Genomic DNA, 18,594 nt, shown 5'->3' with positions numbered 1-18,594 from the left:
ATGAGTAGAATTAGGATACATAATGTGAAATTTACAAAGAACCACCAAAAGTTAAAAAAAAAAAGTTATCAATTAGGGGCACTTCCCTGGGGAAGACTAATCCTCTGTCAGCAATCATTAGACACATGCATGGGGTGGGGCACTCTGAGATTCCCCCTTCAATAAGTATATCCACTTGTGCTGTCAGTGCTCAAGTCTTAAGCAGCCACATTCAATCCACACACTCAACCACAACAGCAAACACTTCAGAATGCTTACTAGTCCTAGCCCTGTGCATGCTGTATATGCAACCATATACCTAAACACAAACACACTTATATATAAAAACATTTAATCCTCAAAACTATAGCAGAAAGTCTATGTAAGTCTACTGTACATGTTCTGCAGATGGGAAAATTGATGACGTTAAGTTTTGTTACACAGCTAGTAAATAACAATGAAATAACCAGTCATCAAATTCCTGAATAAATCTGTAACATAAAGATAAGAGCATACAGCTTATTCTGTTAATAAGATGTTAAATGGACTTAGAGAAAAATGTAAGGCATGGCGAGTACGAAGCTGGCATGCTGTACAGCCTAATAGCATGACAACATTTACCAGTGAGTCAAAGACAACCCCGGGAGTGGAAGATCAGCCCCACAGCACTCCAAAGGAAGTGTGCCCACGCAGACGCTTACGTGCTATCAGGCTGCAACACAGTGGTGGAAAGACTTAGTACTGTCACTGTCAGGTCTACAATAACTGGAAGGCAAAGGCAGGTGGATCTCTGAGTTTGAGGCAACCCTGATCTACAAAGCAAGTTCCTGAGTTATGTACAACAGCCAGGGCCTTGAAAAACAACCACAACAATGAAAACAGAGCAATGGAAGATGGAAAGGTTTGCTTAAGGAAACCCAGTGAGGACTGGGGAGTCGGCTCAGTTGATGGTGTACCTGCTTCACAAGCACGAGTACCTGAGTTTTGATGGCCAGAATCCGTGTAAAAGGCTGGGCTGACTATGCAAATCAGTACGGTGGTTTGCAGAAACTATAAACAGACCTACTGTATGGCCCGGTTAGACCATTCCTGGTCTATATACCCAAAGGAGCCTGCTGCCGACTACAGAGATACAAGTGCTTGTCCTTGTTCATCAATGCTCTGTTCTCAAGAGCTGGGACATGGAGTCAGCTTAGATGTCCATCAGTTGATGAACGGATAATGAAGCCATGGTACCTATAAACTGCAAAGGAAGATAAAATCATGAAATGTGTAGGTAAATTTATGAAACTGAAAAATATTAGATTCACACCCAGAAAGACACAGGTCACATGTTCTTACGCCCATGTGGACCCCAATGTCTAATCTTTAGCTGTGTGTTTGAATTAGAGCATCTGTAGAATCCAGAAAACTAGAAGGGTCCACGGGTGGGCATCCAACACAGACCGATCTTGGGTTTCTGCCTACACACATGCACACACGCATACATACCTGTTCTCACAGAAGACTGGAGTGTTTATGCATAAGAGAAAGGTACTTTTCCAAAATCTGACCATTGTGGGGATTTACTCCCTTGGTACAATCATACTCAGTCTTGGCTACATTAGGAACTTACAGAAGGTTTCAATCACGACCCTCTGGCACCAAAGCTCAGCTTGTCTCAATCCCCCACTATTTCCAATGTTCTAGCCAGGCTTGCTTACATTATTATCTCATATCCATTGCAGATTTTCCCCTTGTCACAAACCTACTGTACCATCTGTCAGAGATAACCAGTTAACAGGATAAGTACCTGCCAAGGAAGGCATCATCTCGCCAAGCTAGGAAGCCTCATAGGCTGTTGTGATTTCTTCCACAATTTTCTAAAAGTGTTTTTATTTATATTTTATCTAGATGATTAGCTTGGATATCCTAGTTCCCTTGGTTAAGTGTTTTCTCTGGCTACTTTCAATTAGGCTTCAATATATTTCACTAGAGCCAGGCATGGTGGTTTACCCCTGTAATACTAGTCCTTGGGAAGCAGAGGCAAGAACACAAGGAAAGGCCAGCCTCAGTTCACATTGTGTTTGAGGCCTGTCTGGATTACTTAAGACTGTTTCAAAAGGATCCAAACAAACAAACCTGCATACAGAAATTTGTAAAGATTTCCCAAACAGCAATATAATAAATGGATCTGTTTTATAAAGTTTCAGCCTTCATGGATTTCCCTACAAATGAATAATAATGTCAAAAAGCCATCAACTACCCTTTCAGCAGCCCTTGGGAGCAGTCTTCAGGACTGACTGTAGCACTGCTAAAAACCCTGGAAAGACCACGATGGGGCTCTAGCCAGGCATGACAGATTTGTCATCCCCTAACCAGCCAGCAGGACTGTGGCAACTAGAGGAGCCAGGCTTAATGTCTCTCCTGGCAAACAGAGGTCAAACTGTCTTACCTAAATACCTATCATTGAAGTCACCTGATGGTCAAACTAGCATTAAACACTGTGTAACGTTTTGCTGAATTTCTACAGGGGACATTTAATCTCTAGTTCCAGGGTTTCATTTCCTTAAGGGGGCTGAGGAGCAGGTCAGAAGCACTTGCATCCGGTGTCTACTGAAAGCCCAGCAGGCCTTATAAGTAGTGGAAGTTGATACAGCTGTTCCCTTGGGATGTGAGAAACCCTGTTTCTTCCCCATCCCACCCTCACCCACAACCCCCCCAAACAATTGGGAAAGGAGGTGTTCTGCAGGAGACAAGCCTCCTGATTCAGGAACAACCTCCCACTACAGCTATTTTCAGGCTTCATCACTCTAATTCAAGAAAAAGCATGACCGCAGTGAGGAGCAGACACATTCACAGTTTGTAACACTCAGCCACCTTTGTCTCTTAGAGGACAGAAAGAAGAAAATGATATGTCATTTATGATTAATCAGTCATCAGGCTCCTTACTAAGGATGGTTTCATTTTTAAACACTACAACAGTCAAGGGAAAATCAACTATGTAAAAGTAACTATCTGTATTATAGTTATTCCTCTCTCCATTCCTTAGGACTTTTAAGCAACCTAGAGTTTTGAAGATAGGTTCTGACTATGTAGCCCAGGCTGGCCTTCAACAAGTGATCTTCTTGCTTTATAGACCCTCAAGTGCCAGAACCACAGGCACGCACCTTATCTGGCCCTTGTTCATTTCTTCAAGTTTTTTTTTCCTCTATTTTTAATTAAAAAAAAAAACAATGCTGTGAGCATGTGTATAGTCAGAGGACAACATTCTGAAGTCTGTTCTTTTGTCTTCCACATTGTTTTAAGGCAGAGTGTCTTGTTTCTACTGTTCAAAGAATACTTTTGGCTGGATGTGTGACTACATCTATCTTTAACATGGGCTCCAGGGACCACATTCAGGTCCTTGGGCTTGTTTGCCAAATGCTTTTTACCTTGGAACCTCTGGATTGAGGTGGGGAGAAAAGGGCAGGCAGTGGTGGGGTGTGTCTTTAGGGGTAGGGGAAGGCAAGTGGATCTCTGTGAATTCCAGAGAGAACCTGTCTCAAACTTTTCTGAGGAGAAGGGGAAGAGGAGTGAACGGGAGTGGAGGTAATAGTCTGAGACTGGGAAGAAAGGAGGGAGGAGAAGCTTAGTCAATAAAAATCAGCCAATCAATCAATAGTTTATTTATTCTTATTTTTGCATCCGTTGCCTATATGTATGCCTATGTGCCACTCGTGTGCAGTGTCCACAGATGCCAGAAGAGGGTATTGGATTCCCTTACCTGAAATTACAGATGTTGTCAGCCACCATGCAAGTGCTGAGAACTGAACCAGAGTCCTCTGGATGAGCAGCTAGTGCTCTTAACCACTGAACTCCATGGACTGCTTTTCTATTTGAGACAGAGTCTTTCTATTTTGTACCCTTGGCTGGCCTGGATCTCACTCTGTAGACCAGGCTTACCTTGAACTCAAAGACTCACCTGCCTCTACCTAGTGAGTGATGGGACCAAAGGTGTGCCCCACCAAGGCCAACATCCTAGCCTGTTTTATTAATGGCCTTCAAAGACACCTAAGAAAAACAGAAAGGCCTATCTATACATATGCATTTCCTGTCCATTTGTATATTAAGAAAATGTACTGTTTCTCTTAAGTACTAATAAAAGTCTATTGGCTTAAAGTATTTTAGGAAATATGCAAGGTACTAAAAGTATTAAACATAGAAGAAACATTGAAGAGGACTTATATAATAGCTTTATAAATTCACAGATTTGAAATTGTATACTGGGTGTACTTTTGTTACTCTTTAGATTTGAGTTGAATCTAATTCTCTGATTTTTAACCTACAAAAGATATGATCTTCCTTGTTTCAGTTTTCTCCTAAATAAAATGGGTTCTTTTTCAGATAAGAGAGTTGATGCACACATATACACACACCCATTACACCTAAATTAAAACAAAAGCATAGTTTTAGAATTTTTTACATGATGGCAAAATACTAAACCTCGAGAAAAAAAGGAACAAACTCTTGAAGAAATTTAGGGCAATTTTTTAAAAATGCTTTAAAAACTATGGGGGAAAGGTTCTTTACAGACAGGAGGCTTTGGGAAGGTAGATGCAGCCAGGTCAGAATCTGTAGGTCAAGAGTGGAGCAGGAAATTTACCTGTAAGTGCCAGAGTCCAGTGTAGAAAGCCAAAGTCAACAGCTCCAGTGTTTAGTAAGTGCCTGTAGGTCAGGCACTATGGGAAACAGCTCCCAAGAGATTCACCCAACCAGACTCATGTGCACCACGGTCCACATGTGACAAAGAGAAATGAAGGTCACAGAAATGATTTGTTTAAAGCCACACATAGCTTTAATCACTACAGTAGAATCACAAGTGATGTCAAAAATCTACCACCGAGCAGGTCTAAGTAAAATCATCTAATTAAGCAGCTGAATTGTAACTGATGGCAAATTAGGGATATATGGCAGAGCTTAATTGACAGCCCCACCCAAGAGAGCTCACCAATAGATAAGCTTTAGAGAAAAATAAAGAAACATTCAAGGATATCAATGACAAAACATCGTTGCCAACAAGTCTGTGATAATTCACTGGAGAGAGGCGTGCTCAGACATCACGTGGATCTTCTACGCTTATGCAGAATATATGCAATCTCTCCTCCTCCCTCCTTTTCTTTCCTTTGGTTTTTCAATACGAGGTTTCTCTGTGTAGCCCTGGCTGTCTGAAACTTGCTCTGTAGACCAGGCTGGCCTCAAACTCAGAGATCGTCACTTCTGCCTTCCAAGTTCTAGTATTAAAGACATGATGTGCTGGTTGACGGGGCTGCCAGGAAAAATTATTACTGTGGTTGTCTAGGGTTTTTGAGATCGGGTCTGTTTACGCAGGCCTGGCTCTACTAGACGAGCTAAGTAGACCAACCAAGCTGGCTTTGAACTCAGAGATTCACCTATCTCTGCTTCCTGAATGCTGAGATTAAAGCATGCATCATCATACCTAGCACTGCAACATTACTTTTTGGCAATTCATGTAGATGAGCAGAAATCTGACTTAAATATTTAATAGAGACTTGAGTCTATACTTACAGGATCTGCATAGAGTGTGGCTATACACAAAGCAGATACTTTACCTTTATAGACTTTTAAAAGCATTTAAAAACACATTTGTTACATTTATTTAATAGTTATTGTGTGTATGTGTGCATGCTATAGTGTACATATGGACATCACAGGGCAACTTGAGGGAGTTGGTTCTCTTTCCTTCTACTGTGCTGGTTCTTGGGATTAAACCCACATGTCATCAGACTTGATGGCCAACACTGCTCAGCCATCTTGTTGATCCCTGTCTCCATGAGCTTTTAAATTAAGTCACAATTTGGAGTATATTAATTAGCTACAGGTAACTATATTGCATATAAAATGAGGAATTCAAAGTTCCAGGATTCTAGATTAAAACAACCACAATAGATTCCGCTTGAGAAATAAGGGGTGTAAACATCAGAAAGAAATGAGTAATACAATTTTGTGAAAGCAGAACCTTCATTCTTTGTCACATTAATGGAATAGCTGAAGGGGCAGATAGAAAACCATGTCACCATCTCCTAATCTACAATCATGGAAGAGATAAAGAATTTAAACACTAGCTTGAAAATGGAAACTCAGTGGGCATCCTGAAATGGCGCTCAAATAATCCAATATAGAAGCAATCATGTTTACGTGTGTGTGGAAAAGTGGGTATTAAATAAATGCTAGGGATATGAGCCTATGCTCATAATAAATAACAGACAGTCATTAAACAAGGAGTGCTTCTTAGAGGCACGACTAACTAGAGTATAATGGGGATTTGGAAAGTTGGCAAGGCTTAAGAGTAAAACATCCTGTACTGGACAAAGCGTCAAAGAACACTCTGCAGATGATTAAATTACTAAAGCCCTGCCCCTCTACAAATAAAATAAAAAGACCTTGGGGTAAAAATGGTGGCAAAATAATGAACAGAGGACAACAGTACCTGTAGGTGCTTGTCCCTCATATAGGTCTGAAGAAACAACCTAGAAAGCTATTAACTTGAAAAGCTAAACGGAAGAACACAAATACACAAATCAAGAGAACAAAGAGTACACAGATAAGACTAATACCTAACCTCAGCATAAAGTCAACCATTTCATTTTTGAATCAAGGAGACCATAAGAGAGTGAGTGCACAAGTTTAGCATCTATGTGTCCCTGGACACACATACACTACGATGATTCTTAGTCACATTCTAAAGCAAGAAAGATTTCTTGTACAGCTCTGGTTAGAGTCATGGAAAACAATCCTTAAAAACTTTGAAGTTGGGCCTAAAAAGATGGCTCAGCAGATAAGAGTTGTTGCTGTTCTTCTAGGACAGGTGTTTGTTTCCCAACATCCACATGAAAAAAGACCCATTCATAGAAAATAAAAGCACATTTAAAAAAAGATTTTATTGGGGTTGGGGATTTAGCTCAGTGGTAGAGCGCTTGCCTAGCAAGCACAAGGCCCTGGGTTCGGTCCTCAGCTCCAAAAAAAAAAAAAAAAAAAAAAAAAAAGACTTTATTTTTATATGTTTGCCTAATACATGTAATTAATTAAGTATGCATGTACGTACGTGTATATGTATGTATGTACGTTTATATGTAGGTATTATATACATGCACATAAATGCAGTCCTTGTAGAAGTTAGAGAGGGAATCAGATTTCCCTGGACCCTTAGACACTTGTGAGCCACCAAATGGTTGGGAACTGAACCCAGATCCTCTACTAGAGCAGCAACCACTGAGCCATCTCTTCTGTATGCCCCCCAACCCAAATATCAATTCTTTTTTTTTCCAAATATCAATTCTTAAAAATGAACTTCAAAGTATAGGCCTGCTTATGCTAACTTATGGGAAAGCACGACTAAGGAGCATCCAGGACGTCTCTGTACTTGGTAAAACCTAAGCTGAGATTCCCCAGCTCTGACAGGAAAGTAGTTAAGGCAGCAGCAGTAGCAGCAGCTTCCACCAGGTGGGGATGTACACTACAAGAGAGGGAAGCAGGCAGACAAGGGAGCTTGTCTCCAGAGACAACTAAGCCACACAGAAAGTAGAAAATACCCATTTAGCAAATGTTCTCTTTCTGAGATTAAGAAACATAAAATGAACCAAGACACAAACTACCACCAGTCAAAAAATATAAAAAAAAGCTATTTTTTTACTATAATAAAAAATTAAGAGTAATGTATAAAAGAAAAACAGAAGTCTCTCTTTAGGTGGTTCTCTGCTACTGGAGACAGACTGTGCCCCCTGTCATCAAGACAGCAAACCTACCGTGTGGTAGTGTTATGTTTGCACCGTCAATGATGGCCTGGGCCAGTTCATGATCATTGCTTTCAAAGGCATGTGCAGCAGCCTTCAAGGCATCCCAGATTTCTTTCCGGCCTTCAAAAGCTGGCGCAGTGTCCCAGAATTCATCCCTCTTGCTGCGCAGTTGGCCGTCTGTCATGGGATAGTCGCTTTTCCATTTTGGTTTTTCCTTTTTCAAAGGCTGGTTTCGACCTAGAGCAACTAAAAAGAGAAAATACTGACATCACTATTCACACATACACACATACACACATACACACACACACATACACACACACACACATACACACATACAAAGTTACATGGTCACATTTCTGTTTCAGATTATTTTACCATAATTACTGCTAGAAGTTTGCCTATTTGCTGATTTCCGTCTGAAATTCTATTTGCCAATCTAAAGCAAATGGAGATAGCTGGATATACAAGTTTCTTTTCTGCTTTTTTTCTTTCTTGAGAGAGGGTTTCACACTGTAGCCCTGGCTGGTTCTGACTCAGCAATCCTTCTGTTTTAGTCTCTTTAATGCTGGGATTATAGGCATGAGACCCCGTATCAGGCTGTGTCATTTTCAGTAAATCAATAGCTCTTTTCCAATCAATATACTTCCAAAGGATGATTAAAAATAATTACAGGCTGAGTGGTGGTGATGCATACCTTTAATCCCAGCACTCAGGAGGCAGGCAAGTGGATCTCTGAGTCAGAGGATAGCCAGGAGTTACATAGAGAAACTCTCTCAAAAACCCCAAAATTAATTAATTAATCAATAAATCCATCACAGGAGGCTAGGGAGATGTTTTAGTAGTAAAATGCCTGGGTTACAAGCAGGAGGCAGAGACAGGCAGATTTCTGTAGCTCACTGGCCAGCCAGTCTGGACAAAGGGGCAAACTTCACATTCAGTGAAAGATCCTATAATACACACACACACACACACACACACACACACACACACACACACACACACACACACACACAGAGTAGAGAGTAATTGAGGAACACACCAACAGTGTCTTCACATGTACACACGTGTACACACATACAGAGAATTACTGTGGGTTGGGAACATTGCTTAACTGGTGAAGCGCTTGCTCTGCAAGCATGAGGACCCAAATTTAATCCCCATGACCTACTTAAACAAAAGACTGGGTGTTGGTGGCACATTTGTAATCCCAGATCTGGGGAGGTAGAGATAATAAGTCCTTGGAGTTCACTGCCACCTAGCCTAGTATACTTGGTGAGTTCTAAACTAATGAGAGACCTATGATAACAAACAAGATGATGGTTCCTGAGACTGACCTCTGGCCTCCTCAAGCACACATATTAACCCCACCTCATAAACATACATACACACAAGCAGGTGAATTTCTTCTGAGTTCATGGCCAGCCTGGTTTACGGTCTACATAGCAGTGTTCTAGGACAGCAAGAACTACAAAGAGAGATGCTGCCTCAAAAACGAAACAATAACAAAAAATTAACTGTAACGAATGTAGCACTCAGGTTAAAAGGTGTGTACAACAGGTAACTATGAACAACCCCAGAAAAAGAATATGGCGATTTTCTAGACAATCCCCATTTTTTTGCTCACTAAGACAGACAGACAGACAGATACACACACATGCACACGCACACCAGCAGCCAAAAAGAGCATTTTATCAAACTAACAAGGTCAAAATATAAGTGGCAAATGCTGTAACAGAGATACACAGTAGAGTAAAAGTAAATAGTGTTAAATAGTTTGAATATTAGGATCTTTGGATATATAGAGCCAAGAAATTGGAACTGAGTAAACCCAAAATGGCAAAAAGTTACTTTTTAGTGTTCAAGGGAAACAAACCAGACTACCAAATTCAGGAAGATACAGACTACTGGGAAGATACAGACTACTGGAACGCTTCCTCCAACTTCCACTCACAGAATATCATCCTCTGAAACTCAAACAAGAGCTACTTTGTAAAGAAGTGGTACAGAGGGATGAAGTTCATTTTTCTTTCTTTTTTCGGAACCAGAAATCAAACAGGCCAATGAATAAACTCTCAACCACAAAGAACTAAGAATAGCAATGCCAGGAGGGAAGAGTTGGCACACATCTTCAATGCTGGCACTTGGGAGGCAGAGGCCGTGGATCTCTGAGTTTGAGCCCAGCCTGTTCTACCGAGCTAGTTCTAAGACAGCCAGAACTATACAGAGAAACTGTCTTGAAAAACCAAAAAAAGCCAAAAGAAGAAAGCTCTGTACTGGAAAACATGAGGACTTTAAAAGAACAGCAATGCCATATTTTAGCAATGATACAAGAAGAGAAAAAGAACAAAGGCCACTCCCTTTGGCACAGGTATCCTTAGAAAATGCTACACAGTAACACGTTAGAACAAGTCCCAGACAGCCCCTGCACCCAGGCACTTTTCTATGGGTCATACTGACTTATAGCCATCCCTACCCATGGGTCTGTAGTTTATACAGTACCAGGCGTAAGAAAGCTTAATAGACAGAAGTAAAAAGAAAATTAAGCCCTGATGGGAGGATAAAAAATGAGGAAAGAGTAGGTGGGTAGTAAATGACAGCACAGGTGGGAAGCAGAGAAGGTATGCATCAAAACTCATTGTTCCAGGCTTAAGTGAACAAAGAATATCTATTTTAAAAATATAAAATGGCTCTAAAGTATGCAGAAAGTTAATGATGCCCTTACTGGCCTGGGCTATGCCTAATACAAATAAAATGACTCTAGTGCCTGGAAATCTCAATCCTTCCCAGGCTACATTCCTATATGACAGTGCTAACTAATATGGTAAAGTGTGTGTGGTTTGACACCTGAATTAAAATAAATTCTTTTTACTAAGTCTGACCATTGCTCTCAAGGGCAAACATAACAGGTCTCACTAGTCTCTCCCACAAAATCTTCATCACTGATACATAACGATGCTTTGGCCTTCTAACTTGTAATGCAAAAAAGGCACGTTCTAAAAGATTGGGTATAACAGAGTAGGGAACCTATCCATTTAGTAACAGAGCTGGAAACGAAAATCCAAGTCTCCTTATGTAGTCAACCTATGAGGTTTAATGCAAATGTGAACAATTCAATCTGTAGTAACGGCTTCCCTCTCCTGGAAGCAAATAATACTGGAAAGTAAAGCTAAAGCACCACTCCAAAAGGTGTCCAATAACCACAATCTACCCACTGGTTCCACCACAGTGAAATGCACACGTAAATTTCATTTCCTATATGTTATCCTCTACATGAGTATATATGCTCAACACTCAGTTTACTGAGCAGAAAGTGAAAAGCAGGGCATGGTTACAAGGAAGCGGACTCAGTGTGCCATCTACTTGGATCAGGTCAACAGGAGCAGTTCAAGTCTTTCACATATTTAAATATTCTAAACATGTCACTTGCTGTAGTTTCTCTTGTCACTGTGAGAGATTCAACAAAACCTCTACGATCTCACTACCTAATATGAGCAACTCAAAAAAAAAAAAAAAAAAAAAAAAAAGAGCTCAAACTGGGTATGGCAGCACCCACATACAATTCCAGTTACTCCGGAGGCTGAGACAGGAGGATAGCAAATTTGTGTCCTAAGCAACATTGCAAGACTCACATCACAAAAAGGAAGCTCTAGCAGGGTGTGGGGTGTGGGGTGTGGTACTCACACCTCCAATCCCAGCACTTGGAAGGCAGAGGCAGATGGATTTCTGAGTTTAAGGTCACCCTGGTCTGCAGAGCCAGTTCTAGGATAGCCAGGGCTATCCAGAGGGAAAACCTGTCTTGAAAAAACATAATCCAACCAAACAAAAATAAAAAAAAAAACATTCAAAATGTAAATAAGAAATACTCAAGTTAATAAAAAAAGGAATACAGAAAGCTAAAATAAAAATAAATAAAAACAGAATTTACAAGTGAAATACTTTCCTTACCTATGAGATGGCCTTATTTCTGTGGCTTTTATTTGTTCTAAGCCCAAGAAGAGTCACACACACACACAGAGCTACCTTTATGCTAGTTAAGGTAACCATCATTCTGAATGTATTTTAAACCTATATTGTCAAAAGTTCCATGGTATTTCGTCTGCAGAAATAAAACAGAATAATGTTCCCTGAAAACAAGAAAGAGGCCCGTCTTATTTCCATCTAGATTTCAGAACCATAAACATGCATATATATATATATATATATATATATATATATATATATATATATATATATATATATCACCTGAGTGTAGAACATACATTACGAAACTGATCAAATCTTTGTGGCATATACATTATTATTTTGGAAAAGTCATAAGCCTTAAATTTTTAGAAAAAATTTTACATGAATGAGTGTTTTGCCTGCATGTATGTGCATCATGTATGAGCAGTGCCACAGAGGCTAGAAGAGTGTTAGAGCCCCTGAAACTGAAATTACAGGCAGTTGTGAATGCCTATATGGATGCTGAGAATTGAACTCAAGTCCTCTGGTAGAACAGCCGGTGCCCTTAACTACACAGCCATCTCTCCAGCTCTAGTACAGAATTTTTACTGAACTATTTGACCTTAAATTTTCATGCTGGGGTCAATAGAGTACCAAAACAAGTTTTTTGTTTTTGTTTTTTTAAAAAAACCTCATGATAAATTTAATCAGGGTTACTGCTTAATGTATCTTTAGTTAAATAAATTGGAAAAATAGCTTTTAGCAAATTAATTCAAACCACCTTCTCATTAAAACATGAAAATGGCTTGGGTAGAGACAGACACTCAAGGGACAGAACCTAGGTCCTCTACAAAAGTAGCAAGTGTTCTAAACTACTGAGCTGTTTCTCCAGACCTTTTTCTTGTAAACTTTTACCAATATTTTCTCATTCTGTAACAGATTTAATACTAAAATCTTGCTTTTCAAATGGAACTAAGTAGCATATGACCTTAAATACATTTACTATACAACTAAAAGCATTTTAACGCAAATTCATTTAGATAATCTGTTTATACAAAACAATGATCTTTGGGGGCTGGGAAGATAGCTCAGTTAGTGAAGTCCTTGTTTGATGGAGAACTCCTGTAAGAAGTTGTGAGTGATATAATACCCTTATATGTGTAGTGCTGGAGAGGTGAAGACAGAGGCAGGGGCTTACCAGCTAGTCCAGCTGACCTAATTGGCAAGTCCAAGCCTGAGGAATGATGTGAGGGTGGCCTCCACATATAACCCCCCCCCAACACACACACACACACACACACACACACACACAGAGAGAGAGAGAGAGAGAGAGAGAGAGAGAGAGAGAGAGAGAGAGAGAGATCGATCAGATCAGATCTCTTAAAAATGACTCACGGCCATAATTATTTTCTTGCGTTGGCCCTTCTTTGAAAATCCCTGACTTAAAGTTTGGGACTTATCAGATAAAGAAAGGCCACAAACATAGGCAAGATAAAAATACCAAGATATGACACTGGCAGTATTTGCTTTAATAGACAGAAACCTGTAAAACATCAACTTCCCTAATACAATGCCTGGGGGTGGGGATGACTATTTAAAGTGATCATGATCAAAAGACAAATTATTGTCTCAAGCAATTTTAAGTATTTAAAGCAGTGAGAACCAGGACAGGAAACTGCTCCTATCTGTTACTGACTAGAGCACCAAAAGCATAAAAACAGAAGGAAAAACTTGTCACTTTAGAGCTAAGGACAGTGAAGAATTCAGACAGCAGATTTTGACACCCTTCCAATGCTGGCAGGAACCTATGATCTCAAAGATCTCAGGAAGGGAAGGACCTTGACAGCATCTAACAAAATGTCTCATTTAGTCTACTAATAGCTCAGCAATGCTAGCTTCAGAGTCTCAATTAATATGAAACAGGTGGTGTTTTATTTTGTTTTTTTTTTTTTTACCTTATTTATTTATTTTTGTTTTTTGAGACAGGGTTTCACTGTTGTGGCCTTAGCTGTCCTGGAACTCACTATGTAGACCAGATTGGCCTTGAACTCATAGAGATCCCCCTGCATCTGCCTTCCAGGTGCTGGAGTTAAAGGCATGCACCACCATCACCAGGTTGTTTTACTAATGTTATTATAAACAAAGATTAAGGAGAAAGAAAAAGAAAAAACAGAAAACTTCATTAACTCTGGTTTGGAATTATCAATATAAATCATGATATAAAGATGTTCAAAAATACTTTTTATCTCTTTGACAGAAGGCCTGCAGTGACAACCTAGTAGAGCTAGGTAACACCTGAGCTTCTGAGCTGAGTTCTAAGTGACATCCACCATTTAAAGGAAACAGCTTCTTAGAGAAACACCTATTTTTAGGCACAAACCAAAGAAAGCTAAATAAAGCCATGGCATCTCAGTGACATTAGAATGTCATTAGTATTAGACATTAGTATTTTACACACATACAAAACTGTAGAAACCCAAACTCTGTGGGTAATAAGACATGAATGTAACGCTTAGAGCACTCAGCTCTGATCCTGTAATCACTCATTGTGATCACTTTAGTGTCTCATTGTTATTAGCTGCTTATATCCCTTTGAGATATATTGGAGAAAGAGCTGTCAGAGGGAATGAGTTCATGATGATGGGACTCTCACAGATGGCGTTAAGAGAAAGAGACGAGTCAGGAGGTGGCAGCCCCTTTAATCCTAGCACTTGGGATGCAGAGACAGGCAGACCTCTATGAGTTTGAAGCCAGCCTGGTCTAAAGAGCAAGGTCCAGGATAGCCATGGCTACATAGAGAAAATCTGTCTTGAAAAACCAGAGAATATGAGAGAGAAAGGAAAGAAGGGGTAGGGAGGACACAGACACAGAGACAGAGAGCTATTATATCACTCTACCATGAGAGAACATATAGAAGGCAGTTATGTGGGCACCAAGAGGGACCTTACAAACCATCAATCAGTTACCACCTCAATATTGGAAATCCCAACTTCCAGAATTCTAAGAAATACATTTCAGTAGTCACCCAATCCTCAGTATTCTGTTACAGCAACCTGACCTGACTAAAACAGACACTGCCACAAGAAGCAGGGCACTGTTGTAACTAATACCTAAAAACAAAGAAGTGAGGAATCTTGCATTCAAGAGGCAGAGGCAGGTTGATCTCTGACTTCCAGGCCAGCCTGCTTTACAAAGTGAGTTCCAGAATGGCCAGAGATACACAGAGAAACCCTGTCTCAAAAAAACCAAACTGAACTAAAACCCCAAAAGATAGTAACTACTACTGCAGCGAGAGCATAAGGACTAGAGATGGGAAGAGGGTGACCTAGCACTGCCACTGTTTTTAAAGGCCTAAGAAAATCAACATATCATAAGGAAATGTTTGGGCTCATAACTTTGGAGGTTTCAGCCTAGATCCTTTGTGTATGTGAACAGACCCACATTGGTGGAAGCACATGGCCAATGCTAACTGATCATCTCTTCCTGAGCAAGAGACAAGGAGAGTAAGTAGAGTGCCAGGGTCCCACCATCCTTTTCAAGGACTAGAAAGACCTAAAGTCCTGCCACCAGGTTCTAGAACATCATTCCCAAACATCAACCTGGAGATCAAGGCTTTAAGAGGTCTCTAAGCTATCGCAAAGATTTTATAGATACATGCTAGAAAAAGCCAATATTGCTGACAAGGGACTGCTAAAGGCAGTTCTGCAGAAAGAGGGGCTGATGACATAACTCAGCAGGTAAACGTGATTGCTCGATCCCTGCGGGGGGGGGGGGGCGCCCATATGGTAGATTGACTCCTGGAATTTGTCATCTGACCTCCACATGAGCTGTGTAAAGTATATACCCATACCCACACACCCATGACTCACTAAGTCACAGAGAGAGACAGAGAGCCAAGAGCCACACACAGAGAGAACAAATAAATGTAATAAAATTTAAAAAAAGACAAAGGAAAATCTAACATTCTTCAAGTTCTAGAGAAAGTTTAGAATAGTCGTGAAAAGGACAGTGACAGAAACATGGAAAGTAAAGTTACTGTATTGACAACTCAAATAGAAACAAGGAATCTGTTACTAGACTGGAACAAAGGTGACCCTGTTATAAAGTGGCAAAGACCTTGGCTGAACGGGCTCACACTTTAGTGAACTAGTTATTTACCTAAGGTGACTTGACACAAGTATGAGCTAAAGCAATTTCTGAACCCATTGCTGAGGGAGCTTGGTCTCCTTTGACTACATATAGTAGTATACTGCAGGGAGAAAGAAAAAAGACACAATTGTTCAGCAAAAAGATCTGAACTCAAAGAGGATTTACAAAACTCACTGCACTCAATACTCGTATTACAAAAGCAAATGAGGGGAGAGGAGAGAACGACACACTAACACAACAGCTCAGCCTTCAACAGGCCAGGCAGCCTGTATGCAGTTCAAGTTTCTTCTTATGCATAGCTTTTAGGTCAGTGTCTAATCTCTGCATATTCTTATGTTCAATGAGCAGTAAAACAGGCCGGACAATGAGAGCCCAGCAACAGAAGGAAACTATGGGTAAACACTCTCTATGGTGTTGAACTTATTTAGAACAAAGACTAAATAACTCAGTAACAATACTTCAAAGGGTGATTAATTTCACTTAGTAAACTGCAAGATTACCTTCTCTTTCTCCCAGTTATTTTTTCTTTGGCTGGTTTGGTTTTTTGAGACAGAGTTTCTCCCTGTACCCTTGGGTGTCCTGTAACTTGTGTTGTAGACCAGGATGCCCCAGAACTCAAGGGATCAACCCAATTCTACGTCCAAGAGTGCCAGGATTAAAGGCGTGTGCCAGCACACCCAGCTTCCTCCCAGTTCTTTCTGTTAAATTATCGTTGGACATCTGGCACTGTCAGTATGGAAATGCAGTGAGATGTACTAAACTGAAAGATCTGACTTCTGGTAGAGTAGTTGGAAAGGAATTCTTAGAAACAGAAATGAGGGGCTGGCAAGAGAGCTCAGCACAAGAGTGAGGACTTAAAACTTGAATTCCCTAAAACCCATTTTAAGAGTCTGGAGCATGCCTCTGTAACCCTAATTCCTGGGATGCTGAGACGGAAGGATTCAAGGGGCTCACTGGCAGTCAGTTTAGCAGAAACAGGGGAGCTGTAGATTTAGTGGGAGATCCCTTTCCTATTTTTGAGGCAAGGTCTCATTTAGTCACACCGACCTCTAACTTGGTATGTACTCAAACTTCTGATCCTCCTCCTTCTATCTCCTAAATGCTGGGACTACAACTATGCTTGATTTATGCAGTGCTGGGGACTAAACCCGGGGCTCTGTGCATGCTGGGTAAGTACTCTATACCAACTGAGCAACATTCCCAGTCAGAGACCTTATCTTAATAAGATGAAGTGACTAAGGAAAGCATTCTGCCGTCAACCTCTAGTCTCATGCATACTGCACACTGGCTTAGGTTAAGTGCACATCTGCACATACCACACCCACATCCATACTTGACAGTGGGGAAGTGGAAAGGTGGTCACCAAAAACTGAGTAGGAAACCTGGTTTTGAGGCAGAGCAACCAGGAAAAAAATACAACATAAAGTGAGGTTATTTCTTCTCATTCCTTTGTGCCACTTTTTTTCATCATGTTACCCTAAAAGACAACACTGGTTACATGAAGTAGGGGTAATGCTGGAAACAACCAAGAAGAATCTCTTTCCACTTTAAAGGTAGATTACAATGGCCTTTGGGAATGGGGAGATGGATGGATAGATGGATGACAGTACCCCACAGTACAAACAGCTGGAGAATAACCTAAACTCTGTGTCTGAGCTAAGCCAAACCTCCAATTCACCTCTGATGTGCACATGCACTGGCCATAAAGCAGCAACTTATGGCTCTGATATAAACACACTAGCAGGTACCAGGCTGGTGCTGCCATTAAGCCCAACAAAGGCTTTGAAAAGCAGATGGACATCAGACCGACTAACACAGAAGGAGCTGAGTCTGCAGCGACCAGACTAAGGGCTAAAACTATGAAACAAAGCAAAGCAAACTGATATTCTTCAGGAAATTTAATAAAGACCTAGACTCTCAAATGTTCAAGATGTCCAGGAAACAATCCAGCATTACTCAATACAAAAGAAATATGTGACCAATTTTCAAGAGAAAAGATGATAAACAAATGGAAAGTTCTGAGAAGATCCAGATGTTGAAATGATCAAAGAGTTTAAAACTTATAGTCATGCTTCATGAGACTAAAAACAAACTGAAATAAAAAGCTCTTCTTTCTTCTTTCTTTGCGTTTTTGAGACATAAAGGTCAGACTCTCCCTGAACCCACCATCCTCCTGCACCGACCTTCTGAGTACTAGGAATGCTAGTGCATACCATCAGGCTTATCACAAAAAGAAGTTCTTAGTGGAGAAACAAACTACCTCAACAAACATATAAAGTCTGGAAATGCGGCCAGATATGGTAGTAAATGCCTTAAATCCTAGCACTTAGGAGGCAGAGGCGAGGAAATCTCCAAGTCAGAGCTGCATAGTGAGACCCTATTTCAACAGATAATCAAATAAATCTAGAAATGAAAACTATAATACCTAAGACAAAACTGCCTTGTAGAAGGCAGGAGGACTTATCTGGATGTTCTCCAATAAAGAAGTGCAGTTGAAAGAATTCTTAGTGCCCAGGACAATTACACAGGGACACACCACCCTATCCCATTCCTACCTGACAAGTTAATGTCAGGGTAAAACACAAAGGCTATCTTCAAACTTTTGTATGAGGCCAGGGAAACACCTAGCACAGCTGCCAAACATCAACCGCGTCTTGACTTGTGATAGCACAGAGATCAGTGTCTGAATATCTACACAGTTAGTTGGATTACCTATTAATTAATTAATTATTACTGTATGGGTGCT

At 40.4% G+C, this 18,594-nt stretch overlaps 1 protein-coding gene across 10 annotated transcripts in view; it reads right to left on the bottom strand.

Annotated features, from left to right (window-relative positions):
• Ubtd2 (ubiquitin domain containing 2) overlaps window positions 1-18,594 on the bottom strand; it is a 62,640-nt gene that overhangs the window by 9,093 nt on the left and 34,953 nt on the right. For 8 of the 10 annotated variants that reach the window (NM_001398573.1, XM_087570245.1, XM_087570236.1 and 5 more), the window contains 1 exon segment: window positions 7,764-8,000. The exons of 1 other annotated variant lie outside the window; for it this stretch is intronic. In NM_001398573.1, coding sequence (NP_001385502.1) covers window positions 7,764-8,000 — 237 coding nt within the window. 10 annotated transcript variants of the gene reach the window in all.

Source organism: Rattus norvegicus, chromosome 10 (assembly GCF_021556685.1).
Source record: "Rattus norvegicus strain SHRSP/BbbUtx chromosome 10, alternate assembly SHRSP_T2T, whole genome shotgun sequence".
NCBI lineage: Eukaryota > Metazoa > Chordata > Mammalia > Rodentia > Muridae > Rattus > Rattus norvegicus.
This window is presented reverse-complemented; position numbering and strand designations above follow the sequence as displayed.